The following is an 18,783-nucleotide window of genomic DNA, read 5'->3' on the forward strand; positions in this document are numbered from 1 at the left end:
TTTCGGTTCCCCCAGCCCTCTGGTCCCATTATCTCCTCGAATCCTTTCCTGTCTGTGCCAACATGTGCATTGAGGTCCCCTATTATAATCTGGTTTGCCCGCATCTCGTGGTCGTGCGGTAGCGTTCTCGCTTCCCACGCCGGGGTTCCCGGGTTCGATTCCCGGCGGGGTCAGGGATTTTCTCTGCCTCGTGATGGCTGGGTGTTGTGTGCTGTCCTTAGGTTAGTTAGGTTTAAGTAGTTCTAAGTTCTAGGGGACTGATGACCATAGATGTTAAGTCCCATAGTGCTCAGAGCCATTTGAATCTGGTTTCCTCCATTTAGCTGCTTTTGCATGTCATCTTCAAATTCCTCCTTCTCCTTTTTTGTACACCCCACCTGTGGGGCATATGATTGGATGATTTCAATGCTTTTTCCTTTCACCCGTACTCTGGCTTTTATCATTCGATCATTGATACCTTCCACCTCCTCCTGCAGACCCTCTCTGACCACTATTGCCACTCCATTTCTTCCCCTCTCATTCCCTATCCAGTACAGTTTACATCCTTTACTTAGTGGTTTTTCACCAACTCCTCTCCACCTAGTCTCAGCAAGTCCCAAGATGTCCAATTTCCTCCTTTCCATCATTTCTACAATTTCTTCTAACTTCCCAGTTAGAGTCCTTACGTTTAAGGTGCCCAGTCGTAAACCATCTCGCAATCCTTTTCCATTGCTTGGTCGGTTTCCCTTAAATCCGTTCCGTGATCCGAGGCATGTTCCCTTTTTAAAAGCTGTTGATTTATCCACTACTGGCTTGCTAGGCCTATCGCAGCTTCACCAGAGCCCCGTTAGCCGTCACGTTTCAGGGTTCCCATAGGGCCTTCTCAGCTACCGTAGCGGTCCTGGGGCACACGAAGTCCCCGCTGTACATCGCCCCTATCGAGGGTCTTTGCTAACAGTACGAAATCACCTGCCAGCACCTCTGCTGGGCTCCTGGCCGCATCGGTTCGATCCTAGACGACTCGCAACCTGGTTAGGTGAGTCCCCATTTCAGTTGGTAATAGCTGACGGTAGGGTTAGGGCATGGCGCAGATTCCACGAAGCCATGGACCCAAGTTTGCAAAAAGGGACTGTGCAAACTAGTGGTGGCTCCATAACGGTGTGGACTGTGTTTACATGCAATGGACTGGGTCCTCTGATCCAACGGAACTGATCATTGACCATTCACAGTCATTCATGTACTTCATATTTCCAAACAACGATGGTATTCAGAATGAGATTTTCACTCTGCAGCGGAGTGTGCGCTTATATGAAACTTTCTGGCAGATTAATACTGCGTGCCCGACCGAGACTCGACTCGGGACCTTTGCCTTTCGCGGGCAAGTGCTCTACCATCTGAGCTACCGAAGCACGACTCACGCCCGGTACTCACAGCTTTACTTCTGCCAGTATCTCGTCTCCTACCTTCCAAACTTTACACAAGCTCTCTTGCGAAACCTGCAGAACTAGCACTCCTGAAAGAAAGGATATAGCGGAGACATGGGTTAGCCCCAGCCTGGGGGATGTTTCCAGAATGAGATTTTCACTCTGCAGCGGAGTGTGCGCTGATATGAAACTTCCTGGCAGATTAATACTGTGTGCCCGACCGAGACTCGAACTCGGGACCTTTGCCTTTCGCGGGCAAGTGCTCTACCATCTGAGCTACCGAAGCACGACTCACGCCCGGTACTCACAGCTTCTGCCAGTATCTCGTCTCCTACCTTCCAGACTTTACAGAAGCTCGAGTTCGAGTCTCGGTCGGGCACACAGTTTTACTCTGCCAGGAAGATCCATATCAGCGCACACTCCGCTGCAGAGTGAAAACCTCATTCTGGAAACATCCCCCAGGCTGTGGCTAAGCCATGTCTCCGCTATATCCTTTCTTTCAGGAGTGTTAGTTCTGCAAGGTTCGCAGGAGAGCTTCTGTAAAGTTTGGAAGGTAGGAGACGAGATACTGGCAGAAGTAAAGCTGTGAGTACCGGGCGTGAGTCGTGCTTCGGTAGCTCAGATGGTAGAGCACTTGCCCGCGAAAGGCAAAGGTTCCGAGTTCGAGTCTCAGCCGGGCACACAGTTTTAATCTGCCAGGAAGTTTCAACGATGGTATTTTTATGGCTGACAGTGCGCCATTTCACCGGGCCAGTGCGCCATTTTGGCATTGGTTTGAAGATCATTTCGGACAATTCGAGTGAATGGTTTGGCCTCCAGATCGCCCGACATCAAACATTTTTCGGACATAACAGAGAAGTCATTTCGCGCATAAAATTCTACACCGACATTACTTTCACAGTTACGTACAGCTATAGAGGCAGCATGGGTCAGTATTTCTGCATGGAACTTCCAACGACTTGTAGAATCCATGCCACGACGATCGAGTTTCTGCACTGCGCCGGTCAGAAGGAGATCAGACACGACATTTGGAGGTATTCCATGTCTTTTGTCATCTCAGTGTATAAATCTACATTTGGATGTTATTTTTTCATGTCTCTTAAGGTTTTTGACTTGTTTTGCTTTCAGCTTATGCATCACTTGGTGTGATGGTTCAAATGGCTCTGAGCACTATGGGACTTAACATCTATGGTCATCAGTCCCCTAGAACTACTTAAACCTAACTAACCTAATGACAGCACACAACACCCAGCCATCACGAGGCAGAGAAAATCCCTGACCCCGCCGGGAATCGAACCCGGGAACCCGGGCGTGGGAAGCGAGAACGCTACCGCACGACCAACTTCGTGTGACTGCTTCATTCAGTCCTCATGTTAACTTCTTGTTTCGCCACATTTGTTGAAACCGATTTATGGTATGTGCTGATATAATAGTTGCAGGTCAAGTATTTCTTGTCAACTCTGTCTCAAGGCTTATATGATGTATGGAACATATGCAATATTTTCCGTAGATGGTTGCTACTGTTTCGTCTGTGGATTTCAGTGTCACATTTGGTCTACTTTTGTGTGTTACGTAGCTCCCGCGAACCTGGTTCAAATAGAAACCGGTAGCAAATAAATATTATTACAGACAACAAAGTGTAATACATTTTTTGAAGCTTGTACATGCTGTTGATTTTCGCCTAAACAAAATATTGCTTCAACATATATATTTCGAATGACGATGAGAATGAATAGGAGAAATAACTGGTAATACGAAAATCCACCGACAGTCGTTTCTTCTGCTTCGGCTAGCCGTCTAGCGTCGATTTTGCTAAACTAAGTGACTTCATGTTGCTAAATATGAAATAGGCTTACTTTCTGTCTGTCGATCGCTGTTTCCGTTTCGGGTAATGGCGCCCATGTTCATGCCATAAGTCGTAGCTACAACGTGACCAATCTTAACCGAAGTTTCAAATGATTCCTCTATTAAAACTGGTTACGCTGTAACTGAGAAACTTTATGTGAAGATGGGCGAAATTGCCCGAAACCGATCGTTTTGAAATAGAAACAGTGATCGACAGACATAAAATAAGCGTATCTTGCATGTATAAGGATCACAGAGAGCAAATATGTCCAGTCTTCATAAAATAAAATACGAGTACATGCAATATAATTCACTTTATGGTGCGTTATTCAAAAGCCGGGTAACAAATAACGTTATGAAAAGTGTAATATGTGTCGACTGCATAGCAAACTCTGAAAACTGCTAACGATATACACACTAGGATGTTCGATTGTGGAAGCTATGCCCTGCTTTTAGAATTCAGTCATTCGTTAGATGCCAATATATAATTTCCTTGGAATGTGCTCAGGAAACCCCTCCTCCCCTTTTCGTTCCTTAGCATAATAAACCAGTATGTGTGCTGTAGATGAGTACTTGAGCAATAATGCGTTATGACTTATGATTACAGAAATGAATAGAAAGGAGACTTTGAAACTCGATAACTACCCAGGACCCACTGTTTTTAAATAGCACCAAGAGAATTACCTGGTCTCATTTAACTAACGGTTTGTTGTCAACAATGTAATACCACTTCATTAGACACAGTGGAGAGGTATGGAAGGACATTAGTGCATATAACTCTGGCCATTGTAATCGGTAGCATTTGGCCGGAAGTGAAAGATAAATCGGAGGAGTTGGTCTTAAAGTGCTGCTCATCCGATTTTCAGTAAACAAAGTTACAAGCCAAATCATCTCATAAAGCGTGGCGAATTCAGCACATATAACACTGTTGTTGATGATCGTGATCGCTTTTTTGCTTGGAGACATTTACTTCAAGCGGCCACCTCGATGACTATTAGAGCTGAATACGCTATGTGCTGGTACATAATTTAACAGTTTTCCATCTTTCTCATAATCATCGCCACTAAAAACGTACGCACGGTACTAAGCTCTACATGCACTAATCAGTCACAGGCTCCAATAACCTGACATCAAACTCTCCGGAAATGAAAGCCACCAGTGCCATGCAGGTGAAGCAAAAAAAGAAAGCGCACGAGTTTTTAATGTGGCCGTAAACTGAGATGGGGATAATTGAAGATCTTAGCTGTAAACAGTGGTAAGATTCAATCAGTGAGAAACAGACTTATTGCACGTAGAACATGGTACGTGATGTGCTTTATTCATATTAGTTGATAATTCCACTATAAACAGAAATGACAGCTCTGTCTCTAATACCGAATTTTCCCTAATTGCGACTTTGCCAGGATGTGTGCATGTAAATAGTGGTTAGTGCCAAAAACACGGTTTGCCAAAAGTTGTAACAATTGCGGTATTCGCGCCAAGAATATGCTTTTCAGGGACGAATTGCGCGAATCAGAGGATGATGCGGATCACTACGACTCCGATAAAGATCTTGATTTCCTTCCTGAACGAAAATGCTGTTCAAAAGTTGTTCCTAATCATGTAATCGTAATAATTGCGTAAGCAAGTAAACAAATTTAAGTTGTGTCTCGTACCATAGTTTTCGTCAATTTACGTGATAGTGTGATGCCAGAAATTTTAATCACCGTCTTAACATTTTTGTGCTATGTAGTAAGGCGAAAATAAAATTAATTTTATATTGTGCTGAATCATACATTGATTCTTAAGATTGTCATACTTTAGTATCTAAGATCTTAGTATCATAAACTGAAACAGTTTAGACATTTTAAGTTTCTATTTTTGACAGATTTCACAGTAAAGTTTCGCAAACTTGCCCAGCAAGCAAACAGTGGTAAGTTTGCCCATGTTACGTGCACTCAGTTTACAAGTAAAGAATGTTAAGAATGTTAAGCAACTACTGGCATACGTTAAAGAATAAAATTTTGGATACAATTTACAATTTTAAAAACATGTCATTACTCTAGAAATAATTGAAAGAAATTTATTTATTTATTTAACGTATGGCAATACAAACGGCACTGCAAGTAACATTAAAGAATTACATAATTTTAAAAAATAAATAGAATTAGGTCTTAGGAACGAAATATATGAATTAATACCTAAATTTTCAGTCCATTCAAGGCTGCCTCTATCACTTCAAAGAAATCTTGTGGATTTCCAGGGTAATCTCGTCTGCTACAGGTTGTTACAATGTGTTTGATAGTCTGATGCTCAGTGTTACAGTCACATTGGAAAGATGAAGCATTTTCCTATCGGTAAAGGTTTTCTCCGCAGGTGCCGTGGCTTTGAAGCAATGAGTTAAGTTAATAAAAAAACCACAACAGATGTAATTGACATATCTTATTCACGAGATTTTGTTCAAACTTTACAATGCTGCTTCTCAAAACGACCAACGTGCTCCCTACGGTGTCTTCAGTTCGTCTTAGGCACTTCTATAAACACATGTGTATGGAATTTTACGGAAAGTTATGTAATTAATGATCATTGATTATTGGTTAGCGTCTTAAGGTAACTTCAATAGTTGAGGGAACAATAGAATAAGGTATCTGCTATGGCAGTACTTTTATTTACATTTCTAGCGTTGGTCGTATGAGTTTATGGCCATTTTACTTCATTTCGACCCAAAGCAGAATGCGGTTCCTATCAACCATTAGAATGAACCAACGATAACGCATTAATGTTTGCAAAGGCTCCCTACAACAAAGAATGATTTCTCCTCAACAGCGACCCGTGGCTTTGCATGTTGTTAATTGATTATTCCCTTCAGTACCCTGAGACCCTGAGTTGGCGTTTTACACTTCGCGGTGTCCTTCAAAGACTTTGATGCACTCTTCGTTCATAAAGCTGTAGTGCCCTTAATTCAATGTGTCCGTTATTTTATTGTGGTCGGTTTAATGTATTAAGTCATTTGATAAGATGTGAGCCCAACACTTATAAAGAAGTGTTACGATGCCAGAGCATTTTGCGTCTAGAAATTGAATTTTCAAACATTGCTCGAGGAGAAATGACGGGCCCATCACCACTGCACAACTAACATGTGTCTCATCAGTCGCATCTAGGAAATGTGTGCAATAAGGACCAGTTAACGCGAAATCTGTGATACTGGGTGGTTATAATTAAATTGCAAAAAAATGTCTCGGAGCACTATGGGACTTAACATCTATGGTCATCAGTCCCCTAGAACTTAGAACTACTTAAACCTAACTAAGCTAAGGACATCACACAACACCCAATTAAAGTGCAGCTGAAACTATAGTGTACGAGCGAAACTTGGTAGATATTCTAATGCTTTAATGCGGAACCTATTTGGCCACCAGCTGGAAATCTGTGAATGCAAGAACGACCTATAGAAACGTTTCTATATGTTATGGAGTAAGATCGGTACGTCGGCAGAAAAGGTCAAACAAGAGAGAAAAACTTAGTGTTGATTTAATTATTAATAGCCGCATACACAATTTGTACAACATGAGCACTGGAGATGTCGACGAGATGCTGCATCCGCAAAACGACTTTATCAACAGCTGCTCGCAGCTCGGTGGAATCTGGACAACGTGTTAAAGTGTCTCTGGTAAATGCGTTCTTTAGATATACCCAGAGGCAAAGGTTACATGTATTCATATCAGCTGACCTTACAGACTGTGCATCTGGAAAACTCTGAAGATAATACGTTCGTGAAAGACTGCATTAAGCTGGTCTTTCACGGGGCGAGCGACATGAGGTGTTGCCCCATCGTGCATGAAAACTGTGGTTTCCACCCAGCTGCGCTTTTCCAAATATGGAATCACTTGCTGTACAAGGAGGTCTCGACAACGTGCTGACGTCACGGTCCACTTGAGAGGCTCTCTGGGAGCATTTTATCAAAGAAGAACGGACCGGGAATAAATGTGCTTGTGAATCCATTCCACACAATCACATGCTCCGAATGCAGTGGCTTTTCGTGCGTAATACACGGTTTAACAGAACCGCGAATTCGGCAGTTCCGTGAGCTCACTGCACCCTGTAGTGAAAAATGTGTCTCGTCACTCCATAGAGAATTGTCTGACCATATGTCATCAACTTTGATCCATGCCAAAAACAGAAGAGCAAGTTCAGAACCCTTCTACGGATCATGTGGTTTCAGTTGCTGCACCGTTTGGATCTGTTACGGATACCTTTCCGTGCTGTCGGCCAGGGGATGAAAATTCTCGTGACCCTGCAAGAGCATTAACACTATCTAGGGCGTGTTTCGCGTGGTCAGTAAACAGCAGCAGCAACCTCGCCACTAACTTCCACTGGAATAGGACGCTTTCCTCTTCCAGGTGCCGCACCAAGCTCATCCCTGTCTTCGAATTTCATTATCGTCTTCTTTAAACAAATTGACGGCAGCGGGCCTCTTCTCAGATCTTTCATTCGGCGATACTCTCTTAGTGCAGCACTGTAATTGCTACCCTGCACCACTAAAAGTGCACGGTCTCTCTTCTCGATAACCACACAGTTAACTCAAGTTGTAGCTTATCAAATGGCAGCGTGGGTGTCATACCGTCATACAGTGTACAGCGCCAGATTTGCACCTGGTGGCCATAATTGGAGCTATTTTTTCAGCGTTGATCGGTTCCGCATTAACACATTAGCATATCACTTTCGCTATCACATCTGTGAGCAGCCGTAAATTAACTACACTACTGGCTATTAAAATTGCTACACCAAGAAGAAATGCAGATGATAAACGGGTATTCATTGGACAAATATATTATACTAGAACCGACATGTGATTGCATTTTCACGCAATTTTGGTGCATAGATCCTGAGAAATTAGTACCCAGAATAACCAACTCTGGCCGTAATAACGGCCTTGATACGCCTGGGCATGGAGTCAAACAGAGGTTGGATGGCGTGTACAGGTACAGCTGCCCATGCAGCTTCAACACGATACCACAGTTCATCAAGAGCAGTGACTGCCGTATTGTGACGAGCCATTTGCTCGGCCACCATTGACCAGACGTTTTCAATTGGTGAGAGATCTGGAGAATGTGCTAGCCAGGGTAGCAGTCGAACATTTTCTGTATCCAGAAAGGCCCGTACAGGACCTACAACATGCGATCGTGCATTATCCTGATGAAATGTAGGGTTTCGCAGGGATCGAATGAAGGGTAGAGCCACAGGTCGTAAGACATCTGAAATGTAACGTCCACTGTTCAAAGTGGCGTCAATGCGAACAAGAGGTGACCGAGACGTGTAACCAATGGCACCCCATACCATCACGCCGGGTGATAACGCCAGTATGGCGATGATGAATACACGCTTCCAATGTGCGTTCACCGCGACGTCGCCAAACACGGATGCGACCATCATGATGCTGTAAACAGAACCTGCATTCATCCGAAAAAATGACATTTTGCCATTCGTGGACCCAGGTTCGTCGTTGAATACACCATCGCAGGCGCTCCTGTCTGTGATGCAGCGTCAAGGGTAACCGCAGCCATGATCTCCGAGTCCATAGTCCAAGCTGCTGCAAACTTCGTCGAAATGTTCGTGCAGATGGTTGTTGTCTTGCAAACGTCCCCATCTGTTGACTCAGGGATCGAGACGTGGCTGCACGATCCGTTACAGCCATGCGGATAAGATGCCTGTCACCTCGACTGTAAGTGATACGAGGCCGTTGGGATCCAGCACGGCGTTCCGTATTACCCTCCTGAACCCACCGATTCCATATTCTGCCAACAGTCATTGGATCTCGACCAACGCGAGCAGCAATGTCGCGATACGGTAAACCGCAATCGCGATAGGCTACAATCCAACCTTTATCAAAGTCGGAAACGTGATGGTACGCATTTCTCCTCCTTACACGAAGCATCACAATAAGTTTCACCAGGCAACGCCGGTCAACTGCTGTTTGTGTATGAGAATTCGGTTGGAAACTTTCCTCATGTCAGCACGTTGTAGGTGTCACCACCGGCGCCAACCTTGTGTGAATGTTCTGCAAAGCTAATCATTTGCATATCACAGTAACGTCTTCTTGTCGGTTAAATTCCGCGTCTGTAGCACTTCATCTTCGTGGTGTATCAATTTAAACGGCCAGTAGTGCATAGCCACCCGGTATCAATGTCAAAGTTGAGCAAGTGGGTGACTCGGGCAGATCGCTCATTGGCGGCCGTCGGTGTTGCAGTTCAACGTGCAGAGGTCGCTGGAGCACCACCACGCGGCGCACCACGCAGCCCACCACGGCTCCCTGGAGCTGCACCACTTCTCGGCAGCGGCGGCCGCGCACCACGCCGGAGGCGGCAGCGGCGGCTCCGTCAGCAGCGGCGGCGGGCCCGGGGGCAGCCCCGCCTCCCCGCCACCACCGCCTCCAGGGCCCGCGCTGCGCCACAAGGACGAGGACAGTAGCAACGCTGGAGAAGGTGACTTACCATTACACAGCTCGTTCCAATGAAAGAAACAAACGTAAATCACAAAATAGGAGCACCCTAAGAAACAAAGTACAGCGAATATTGTCAATTTTCCAGTGAGCCCACATTACTTTCTATTCCTTTTCTTTTTAGGATTCCGTACCTCAGTCGACGAAAATGGAACCCATATAGGATCACTTTGTTGTCTGTCTGTCCGTCTGTTAAGACGCCTTTTTCTCAGGTACAGGTATCAAGTTTAAATTAACGTCGCATATTAAGGTAGACGGGACCCTTTTTTTTTTTTTTTTACTGGCACTACATCCCAGGATGAGACTTGGCGTCCTCGATAATTATCCGCCATTCTTCTCTGGGTCTCCAGTTATGGCAGCCAACTCGGGCAGCGTCATCTCTAACATCATCACTCCATCTTAACCTCGGTCGTCCTCTTGCTCTTCTTCCTCCAGTTGTACTGCAGCAGGCTTTCCTTGCAGAACCTGTCTCATCGAGTCGTATTAAATGTTCATCACGTCTCAACCTACATAACTTTATGAACTTGACCACATCATCCTCCTCGTAGTAGTCATACAGCTCGTCGTTCGTTCGCTTACTCCGACTCCAGTTTCCACACATAGGTCCAAATCCTCAATACACTTCTTTCATGTGATCTTAGTCTACCACCCTACATTGTAATCGTCCATGTTTCTGAACCATACGTAAGTACTGGGCGTATCAGCGTTTTATAGAGTTGGCACTTAGTGACTCTCTCTCTCTCTCTCTCTTTCTCTCTCTCTCTCTCTCTCTCTCTCTCTCTCTCTCTCTCTCTCTCTCTCTCTCTCTCTATATATATATATATATATATATATATATATATATATATATATATATTGGCCACGACATCTTGGTAGATGATTGTTGCAGTGTCTGTGTGTTTATGGGTTGCATTTTTTCATATGACTTGTCAAGCTCATGGCAGCACGGCATCTGTTGGCGCAATTGTCACAAGTGTATCTGGCTGCTGAGGCAGGAGCAGTGGTAGCATTGCAAAGATTTTTCTGCCTTAATCTGTCTAACAAGCCTTCATCACGCTTTGACATTCCAGATGATATATCATCTCTTCGTCTACATATATACTCCGCTAGCCACCAAGCGTTGTGCGGCGGATGGCACAATTCGCGCCAAGGTCATATTTTCCCCCCTCTGTTCCACTCGCGGATCGCGCGAAGGAAAGACGACTGTCTGATCGCCTCAGTACGAGCTCTAATTTCCCTTAATTTTGAATGGTGATCATTGCACGATTCGAAAGTTGGTGGTAATAATATATGCTGTACATCCTGGGCGAATTTAGTGAGCAGCCTCTTACGTTTAGCGCGTCGTCTCTCTGCAAATGTGTCCCACTTCAAACTTTCTATGAGATTTGTAACGCTCTCGCGATGGCTAAATGTGCCAGTCACGAATCTTGCCGCTCTTCTTTGGACCTTCTCAGTCTCTTAAATCAGACCCAACTGGTAAGGGACCCATACAGACGAACAGTACTCTAAGACTGGACGAACTAACGTATTGTAAGCAATTTCCTTTGTTGAAGGACTGCATCGCTTCAGGATTCTACCAACAAACCGCACTCTAGAGTTCACCTTGGCCGTTACTTGTGTAATCTGATCATTCCATTTGAGTCCATTTCGAATAGTCACGCCCAGATACTTGACGGATGTTACCGCTTCCAAAGACTGAGCATTTATTTTGTACTTGTAGATTAATGGGGATTTTCGCCTTGTTATACGCAGTAGGTTACACTTACTAATATTGAGAGATAACTGCCAGTCATTACACCACGCATTTATTTTCTACAAATCTTCATTGATTTTTTTCACAACTTCTATGTGACACTACTTTCCTGTAGACTACAGCATCATCGGCAAACAGTCTAATGCCGCTGTCAGTACCATCAACCAGATCGTTTATGTAAATTTCTCGTGACAGAAACTTGGATTTAAAATGTCGCAACATTCCAAAATGACATCAGTTAGAAGCACTTATGCGGACCATACTTTCAGTCGAAGTGCTGCCATTTCCTTCTACCTTTGCGCCTCAATAAGTGAAACATTCCACTCGCTCAAAAGTCATTCCATCAAGGGTTGCTGTGGGCTGAATGGTTGATTTGTGCCATTATATATATTTGTTTTTTTCTAAAGTAATTTTCAAGCCCATCTTCTCGGTCCTCAGTTCAGAGCTGAGAAGGCACTTTGTAGATCTCTAAATGTTCTACTCATTAGGTCCAAATCACCTGCATATCCCAACAGTTTTACGGACATGTAGCAAATAGTACCTCTTGTCTGGATACCCCTTGCAGATACTACGTTTTCAGTGCCAAATTAAAGAGTAGGCCGGAAAGCCCAACATCTTGTCTTAGCCCAGATCGTATGCACACTGCACTGGGGATACCTTTGGATAGCCTCCATCAAACGTACCGACTTCTTAGGCACCCGAAATTCCAACACTGCCTCATAAAATTTAGCGCGATTTATTGTGTCATACGCAGATTTGAAATCAATGAAAGGCTTCTGTGCACCAACATTAAATTCGACGGTCTTATCTGCTATTTGGCAGAGAGTAAATATCTGATTCACAGCTAGCCTTTCTGGTCTGAATCCACGTTAATACCTTCCAATAATGTTTTCTGTTGTGGATGACTGTCTACTACACAAGATATTTGACTATACTTTATATGCACTATTAAGGAGTGTTGTGTCTCTGTAGTTGCAGCATCTGAATATATGTCCTTTCGTGTGTATCAAACACACTATCCCAACATTCCATTCTTGTAGCAGCTCTTCCTTTTTCCAAATAAGGCACAAAATCTTTTACACCCGCGACTTAGTTCCTCCAGCTTTCAGTAATTCTGATGTTATATTATCCGTCACTGGTGCTGTATTGTTCTTCAGTCGGCTAATTGCTTTGTCTACTTGTCCTTGATAGAGGGGAGGAACTATGGCCTCATTTGTTTTTCCAATTTTCTCCAATTCTACAGTCTGCTTTCTTTCCCATTCCCTTTTTATCTTCCGATGAAGTTTCTCTCCGACTGCGGGAGACGTCTTGCGAAGTAAAGTGTGAACTATGAAATCACAGAATGGTTCATATCATTTACAGTTTAATAAAGTTGTTAGAGACTAAAGGTGAATTATTGATGTATCGTTTATCTATTAGAAGTGCCCCACGATTTTGCTTTTAAATTTTAGAAATATTGTAATAGCTAATAAAAATTGATAAGTCCAAGTTTTCAGGATGATCTGTCTGGGACTATACCAAATTATTTTATACTTTTAGTACGTTTTAAAACCGTGTTGCATTAATGATTTTATTTAAATAGCTATTTTATGTTTTTTAGTCTCGTGCCTGTGAAATTTTTCAAACATTTTGATGAGACTGCAACAGACATACGGCAAATTTCAGGTTTTTTATCTTCCGATGCAGTTTCTCTCCCACTGCGGGAGACGTCTTCCGAAGTAAAGTGTCGAACTATGAAATCAATGAGACCTGACCACAGAGATAAGATACGAGAAATTAGGGCTCATACGGAGATATATGCCAGTGGAGTAGGAAGGAAGTCACTAGTAGTGGTACAGGGTACCCTCCGCCGTGCACCATACAGTGGCTCGCGGAGTATGTATGTAGATGTAGATGTAGAACATGGGAGGGTAAACTATTATTCACTGACTCAACCATTCTATCGCTTTCTCCTACGAATATCTCGCGAAAGGACTGTGAAGGAGGAAGTAAGAGAGATTAGAACTCACGCGGAAGCTTAGAGGCAATCGCTCTTACCGTGAAAAACTCACAACTGGAACAGGAAAAGATGGAATTAGCAGTGGTTCACAAAGCGCCCTCCTCCAAACATCAGACTCGAAAGCGAGTTAATATTGTATTGTCATAGACTTTCGAGCTGTGTTGAAAGTTCCAAGTTAATGTGAAATCAGTTGCAAAATTTGTACCGAAGTAACAGACAGACAAGAAAGCGACCTAATAAAAATGTGCTAAAAATCAATTTTCTGTTTTTATTTTCTTAATCTCTCGCATGTGGACAATTATTTCATCTGCTAATGTTTGTTTAATCGTTTCGTTTTAACAATTTTTCGCTTCCTCTTATTTCTGGTGTCTACACAGATGCTTATGGCACGATCTGAATGTCCTATTAAATGCATTACAAAGAACCACCGATCACTACGTCGGCTGCCTCAGTTCATCCCAGGCTGAGTAGTCTCGTGCCGTGACTGGAGAGGACTGTTGTGTTCGCAGCCCCCAGCGTGCCGCCACCCGCGGCTTCGGCTGGCCCGTCCAGCGTGGGCGGCGGCGGGGGCGGCAGCAGCGTGGCGGACGGCGACGATGACGACGACGTGGACGGCGGCGGCGGCTTCGCGGGCTCCTCGGCCGGCAGCAGCGGCCGCTGCGCACAGTACTTGCGCGCCAACTGCGTCGTCTTCAACAGCTACCCCGAGCCCACGCCGAAACTGGCCGTCGAGTCTCACTTCAACCGCTCCCTGCGCGAAGCTAGCGGTTCGCCCAACCACATGGGTGAGTACACAATAGGCCCCTTGGTATTTTTAAACATATCGGAAATCCGGTATATCGATATTTAAGAATACATCCTTAGCAACTGCTGATTAATCGAGGTGAAGTATCGATATATCGATGGACCAGATTGACGTTTAGACTTATAAAAATGTCGGCTGCATATTGTAAATATGCTGCCGGTTTTAGACTGTATTTTTAAATACAGATTTATTATTAGATATTCTGTACGTCAACAAGCCAGCAGCCTGCTTATCCCCCACAGAGCAAGAATTCCCCCACAGAGCAAGAATTGAAAGGAAGACAATGTACGTTCACATTTGGCGGTAACCGCTTTGCTAACAATGGTAAGTGCATGTAAGTGATACAATAAAAGCTGTCCGATGATTCCGTCGTTCGGTTTCGTCACGTATTAAAATATATGACGAAAAGTGCGAAAAAACAACATGCAATAAAAATATCACACACTCGATATCAGCATTTCGATATCATTACTCTGAGGATGCGGGAAGCCGATATATATCGATATGTACCGGTATAAATATCGATATATCGACGTATAATAAACGGCCTAGTACATATGCGGATTTGCCATTCTGGGCGATCGCACCGTAAGCACGGTACTCCATAACTCAGCCGTCTCAACTCTGGTTTATCGCGTTTTGTACACACGGTGGCTCGGGAGAGGTGACGCAGTGGCTAGCACACTGGACTCGTATTCAGGAGAACGACGGTCCAAACCCGCGTCCGGCCATACTGATTTAGGATTTCCGTGATTTCCCTAAATCGCTTCAGACAAATGCCGGGATGGTTGCTTTGGAAGGGCACGGCCGACTACCTTCCCCATCCTTCCCTAATCCGATGGAACCAATGGCCTCGCCGTTTGGTCCCCTTCCCCGAATCAGGCAATCAGTAGACGGAGATGGTGTTGAAAAATGCTTATGACAACTGGCCACCATTTCCGGGTATCCAAGTACGAGCAGCAAAATGCTCCTATTGCAGTGCAAAAAAAGGCGAATATGCTCCTTTTTAAAAGATCCAGACTGAATAGTGGGGTACCAGCTGCCTCACTCTACCTTCCTCAGTACCTTCAGGTGTTTTTCCGGTCGTTTCCTTCTTTTGCCTGTTACAGCAAAGCATGTCATATAAAAAGACCTTTATGCATCTCTAAAATTTTGATAGTTTACGTATGGGAAATGGAAATGACGAAAAACTAATTTTACACCTCAGATAGGATTTTACTTGCAAAAAAAAATTTGCATGCGCTTCAGTTTGAAAACAAGGTGTTCCCAGAACATTTCTGATGATAATGGAGACACTTTACAGCGTGTTTCTCGTGCGTCACTTTATGAACTACGTTTCCGTCTCACACCGGATTTTACGTGTAGAAGTAAGGTAATTTTGACCCTCATCTCGCGTACGGAAAAAAAAACTTTCAAAGGTTTTCGATGTCGGGATCTTAGAAATATATGGCAAAAATTTCAGCAATTTGCTGTGCATAGCCGTCTTGAAATTCGCGGCTCGTCTTTGCTACCCAAAAACGATGTTGGTGGGGTGTTACTCGGTAACGGATAAGTATTTTTGAAATTAGCGAGATGGTATTTCTAGATAACTTAACTTTGTGCTCTGCCTTACGGCAGGTCTTGTCATGGGGGAAGCCTCGTCAGACAGGCCTACCGCATGAGCGTCTAGGGAAGTGATTCCAGTGGTCGTTTCCCGTTGCCTTTCACTGACGATGATGAAATAGTAATGAGGACAATACAACACCCAGTCCCTGAGCGGAGAAAATCTCCGACCCAGCCAAGAATCAAACCCGGGCCCCTTGGCGTGACAGACCACCGCGCTGACAACGGACATCTCTAGATAAAAGCCTAGAGAATATATCGTTAAAAATGTGAGAAATTTGCTGCAGTTAGCTATTTAGACATCCGCTGCTGATGGTGAAAAAAATGATGAAAAACGCTTTTTTTCGGGTGTTCTCAGGACCCGCCCAAGAGGTAAATTGTGCCTCCATAAACCCCTTAAAACACACTGCAAACAACATCTAATGCAAAAAGAACCAACCAATTTCCTCCATCTGTCTAAGCTGCTGGGGATGTGAAATATTCAAATTTCAGCCGAAGGACTACCCAAAATACTTTTCCCTACGTTTCTATCATGAACAGAATGCGAGGTATGAGCCCCGAAAAAAAATGCACGGCGTTTTTTGCCGTCGCATGCGTACCAATTTCTTCTCCATCTGTCAATGTAAATTTGCTGCATTAATTACCCCTGCAGACATAACTCTTAAATCATGCAAATAGTCTCTGCCATAACAATGGTCCCAAATCAGTGAGAAAGAGTATAAACAAACTCCTTCAGGCACGCCATACGCAACTGACGCCATTCACTGTCGATTAGATCCTGTTGGTTGGTTGGTTGGTTTGGGGAAGGAGACCAGACAGCGTGGTCATCGGTCTCATCGGATTAGGGAAGGATTGGGAAGGAAGTCGGCCGTGCCCTTTCAGAGGAACCATCCCGGCATTTGCCTGGAGTGATTTAGGGAAATCACGGAAAACCTAAATCAGGATGGCCGAACGCGGGATTGAACCGTCGTCCTCCCGAATGCGAGTCCAGTGTCTAACCACTGCGCCACCCCGCTCGGTAGATCCTGTTGGAGCATCAATTTAGGGGTGTCGTTATTGATTCACGTCACCTACTTTTCTTACTCCTAGTTATTTTTCTACGCGATTAAGTTCAAGAAAATTAGCGGGTAGTGTCCACAGCATAGTCGTCACGAAGGAGAAGAAAGAGCAGCGTTGGGTCACCGAGGTTATTGAATTAAACATCTTGATTCATGTTAACGGTAGCCAGAACCGGGTGGCTCAACTGGAGGCGCTAAAAGAGAGCCCAAAACAACAAACAACCGCCTGCGGCCTGAAACTACACTTTCCACAAATTGCAACTTAAACGGCTGATTGGGACATCGGTGAAGTCGACACCGCCCCATTTCAAGGGGCAACATCGCTATTATTATGCCACACGACACGCCTCCAGTCGGTTTCGACGTTGTTTGCTCCACAGACTGTCACTGACGTCTCTATCCCGACCCATCTTACTCCACTGATCGTTTACAGCTGACTACCACACACACTCCGCTTCACTGCCATGAATTATGGATTTAAGGCTTCCGTTCAGTCCTTTGTTGACCAGTCTGCTGCGGCAGTTGAAGACAGGAAAACGAAAGCCGAGGTTTTAAATTTCACATTCAAGAAATCGTTCACACAGGAGAATCGTACAAACATACCGTCATTTGAACATAGGACAGACTCCCGTATAGCCGACAAAGCCTAAGCATCCATGGCGTAGAGCGACATCACCACGTCCGGATGGAATCTCAGTTCGGTTTTACAAAGAGTACTCTACGGCATTGACCCCTTACCGAGCTTGCGTTTATCGTGAATCCCTCCCCCAGCACAAAGTCTGAAGCGACTGGAAAAAAAGCGCAGATGACTCCAATATATAAGAAAATGTTCACGATAAAGGATGACAGCCAAAAACAGTTGCAGGATATAAGAAAATGTTCAAATGTGTGCGAAATCCTAAGGGGCCAAACTGCTGAGGTCATCGGTCCCTAGACTTACACACTACTTAAATTAAGTTGTCCTAAGAACAACACAAACCCACCATGCCCGAAGAAGGACTCGAACCTCCGGCGGGAGGGGCCGCGCAATCCGTGACAGGGCGCCTCTAACCGCGCGGCCGTTTCGCGCTGCCGGTATACAGGGTGGTCCATTGATAGCGACCGGGCCAAATATCTCACGAAATAAGCATCAAACGAAAAAACAACAATGAACGAAACTCGCCTAGCTTGAAGGAGGAAACCAGATAGCGCTATGGTTGGCCCGCTAGATGTCGCTGCCATAGGCCAGACGGATATCAATTGCGTTTGTTTGTTTGTTTTTTTTTTTTAATAGGTGACCCCATTTTTTATTACATATTCGTGTAGTACGTAAAGAAATATGAATGTTGTAGTTGGACCACTTTTTTCGCTTTGTGATAGATGGCGCTGTAATAGTCAGAAACGTATAGATAGGTGGTATCACGTAACATTCCGCCAGTGCGGATGGTATTTGTTTCGTGATACATTACCCGTGTTAAAATGGACCGTTTACCAATTGCGGAAAAGGTCGATATCGTGTTGATGTATGGATATTGTGATCAAAATGCACAACGGGCGTGTGCTATGTATGCTGCTCGGTATCCTGGACGACATCATCCAAGTGTCCGGACCGTTCGCCGGATAGTTACGTTATTTAAGGAAACAGGAAGTGTTCAGCCACATGTGAAACGTCAACCACGACCTGCAACAAATGATGATGCCCAAGTAAGTTTTTTAGTTGCTGTCGCGGTTAATCCGCACATCAGTAGCAGACAAATTGCGCGAGAATCGGGAATCTCAAAAACTTCGGTGTTGAGACTGCTACATCAACATCGGTTACACCCGTACCATATTTCTATGCACTAGGAATTGCATGGCGACG

The 18,783-nt window shown here is 44.4% G+C and overlaps 1 protein-coding gene across 1 annotated transcript in view; it reads left to right on the plus strand.

The window, feature by feature from the left end:
• LOC124545840 (protein vestigial) overlaps positions 1–18,783 on the plus strand; it is a 409,415-nt gene that overhangs the window by 288,884 nt on the left and 101,748 nt on the right. Inside the window, exons 2-3 of the mRNA XM_047124798.1 lie at positions 9,475–9,709; positions 13,988–14,263. Coding sequence (XP_046980754.1) covers positions 9,475–9,709; positions 13,988–14,263 — 511 coding nt within the window. The remainder of the gene's footprint in view (positions 1–9,474; positions 9,710–13,987; positions 14,264–18,783) is intronic.

Source organism: Schistocerca americana, chromosome 8, assembly GCF_021461395.2.
Source record: "Schistocerca americana isolate TAMUIC-IGC-003095 chromosome 8, iqSchAmer2.1, whole genome shotgun sequence".
In the NCBI taxonomy this organism is placed as follows: domain Eukaryota; kingdom Metazoa; phylum Arthropoda; class Insecta; order Orthoptera; family Acrididae; genus Schistocerca; species Schistocerca americana.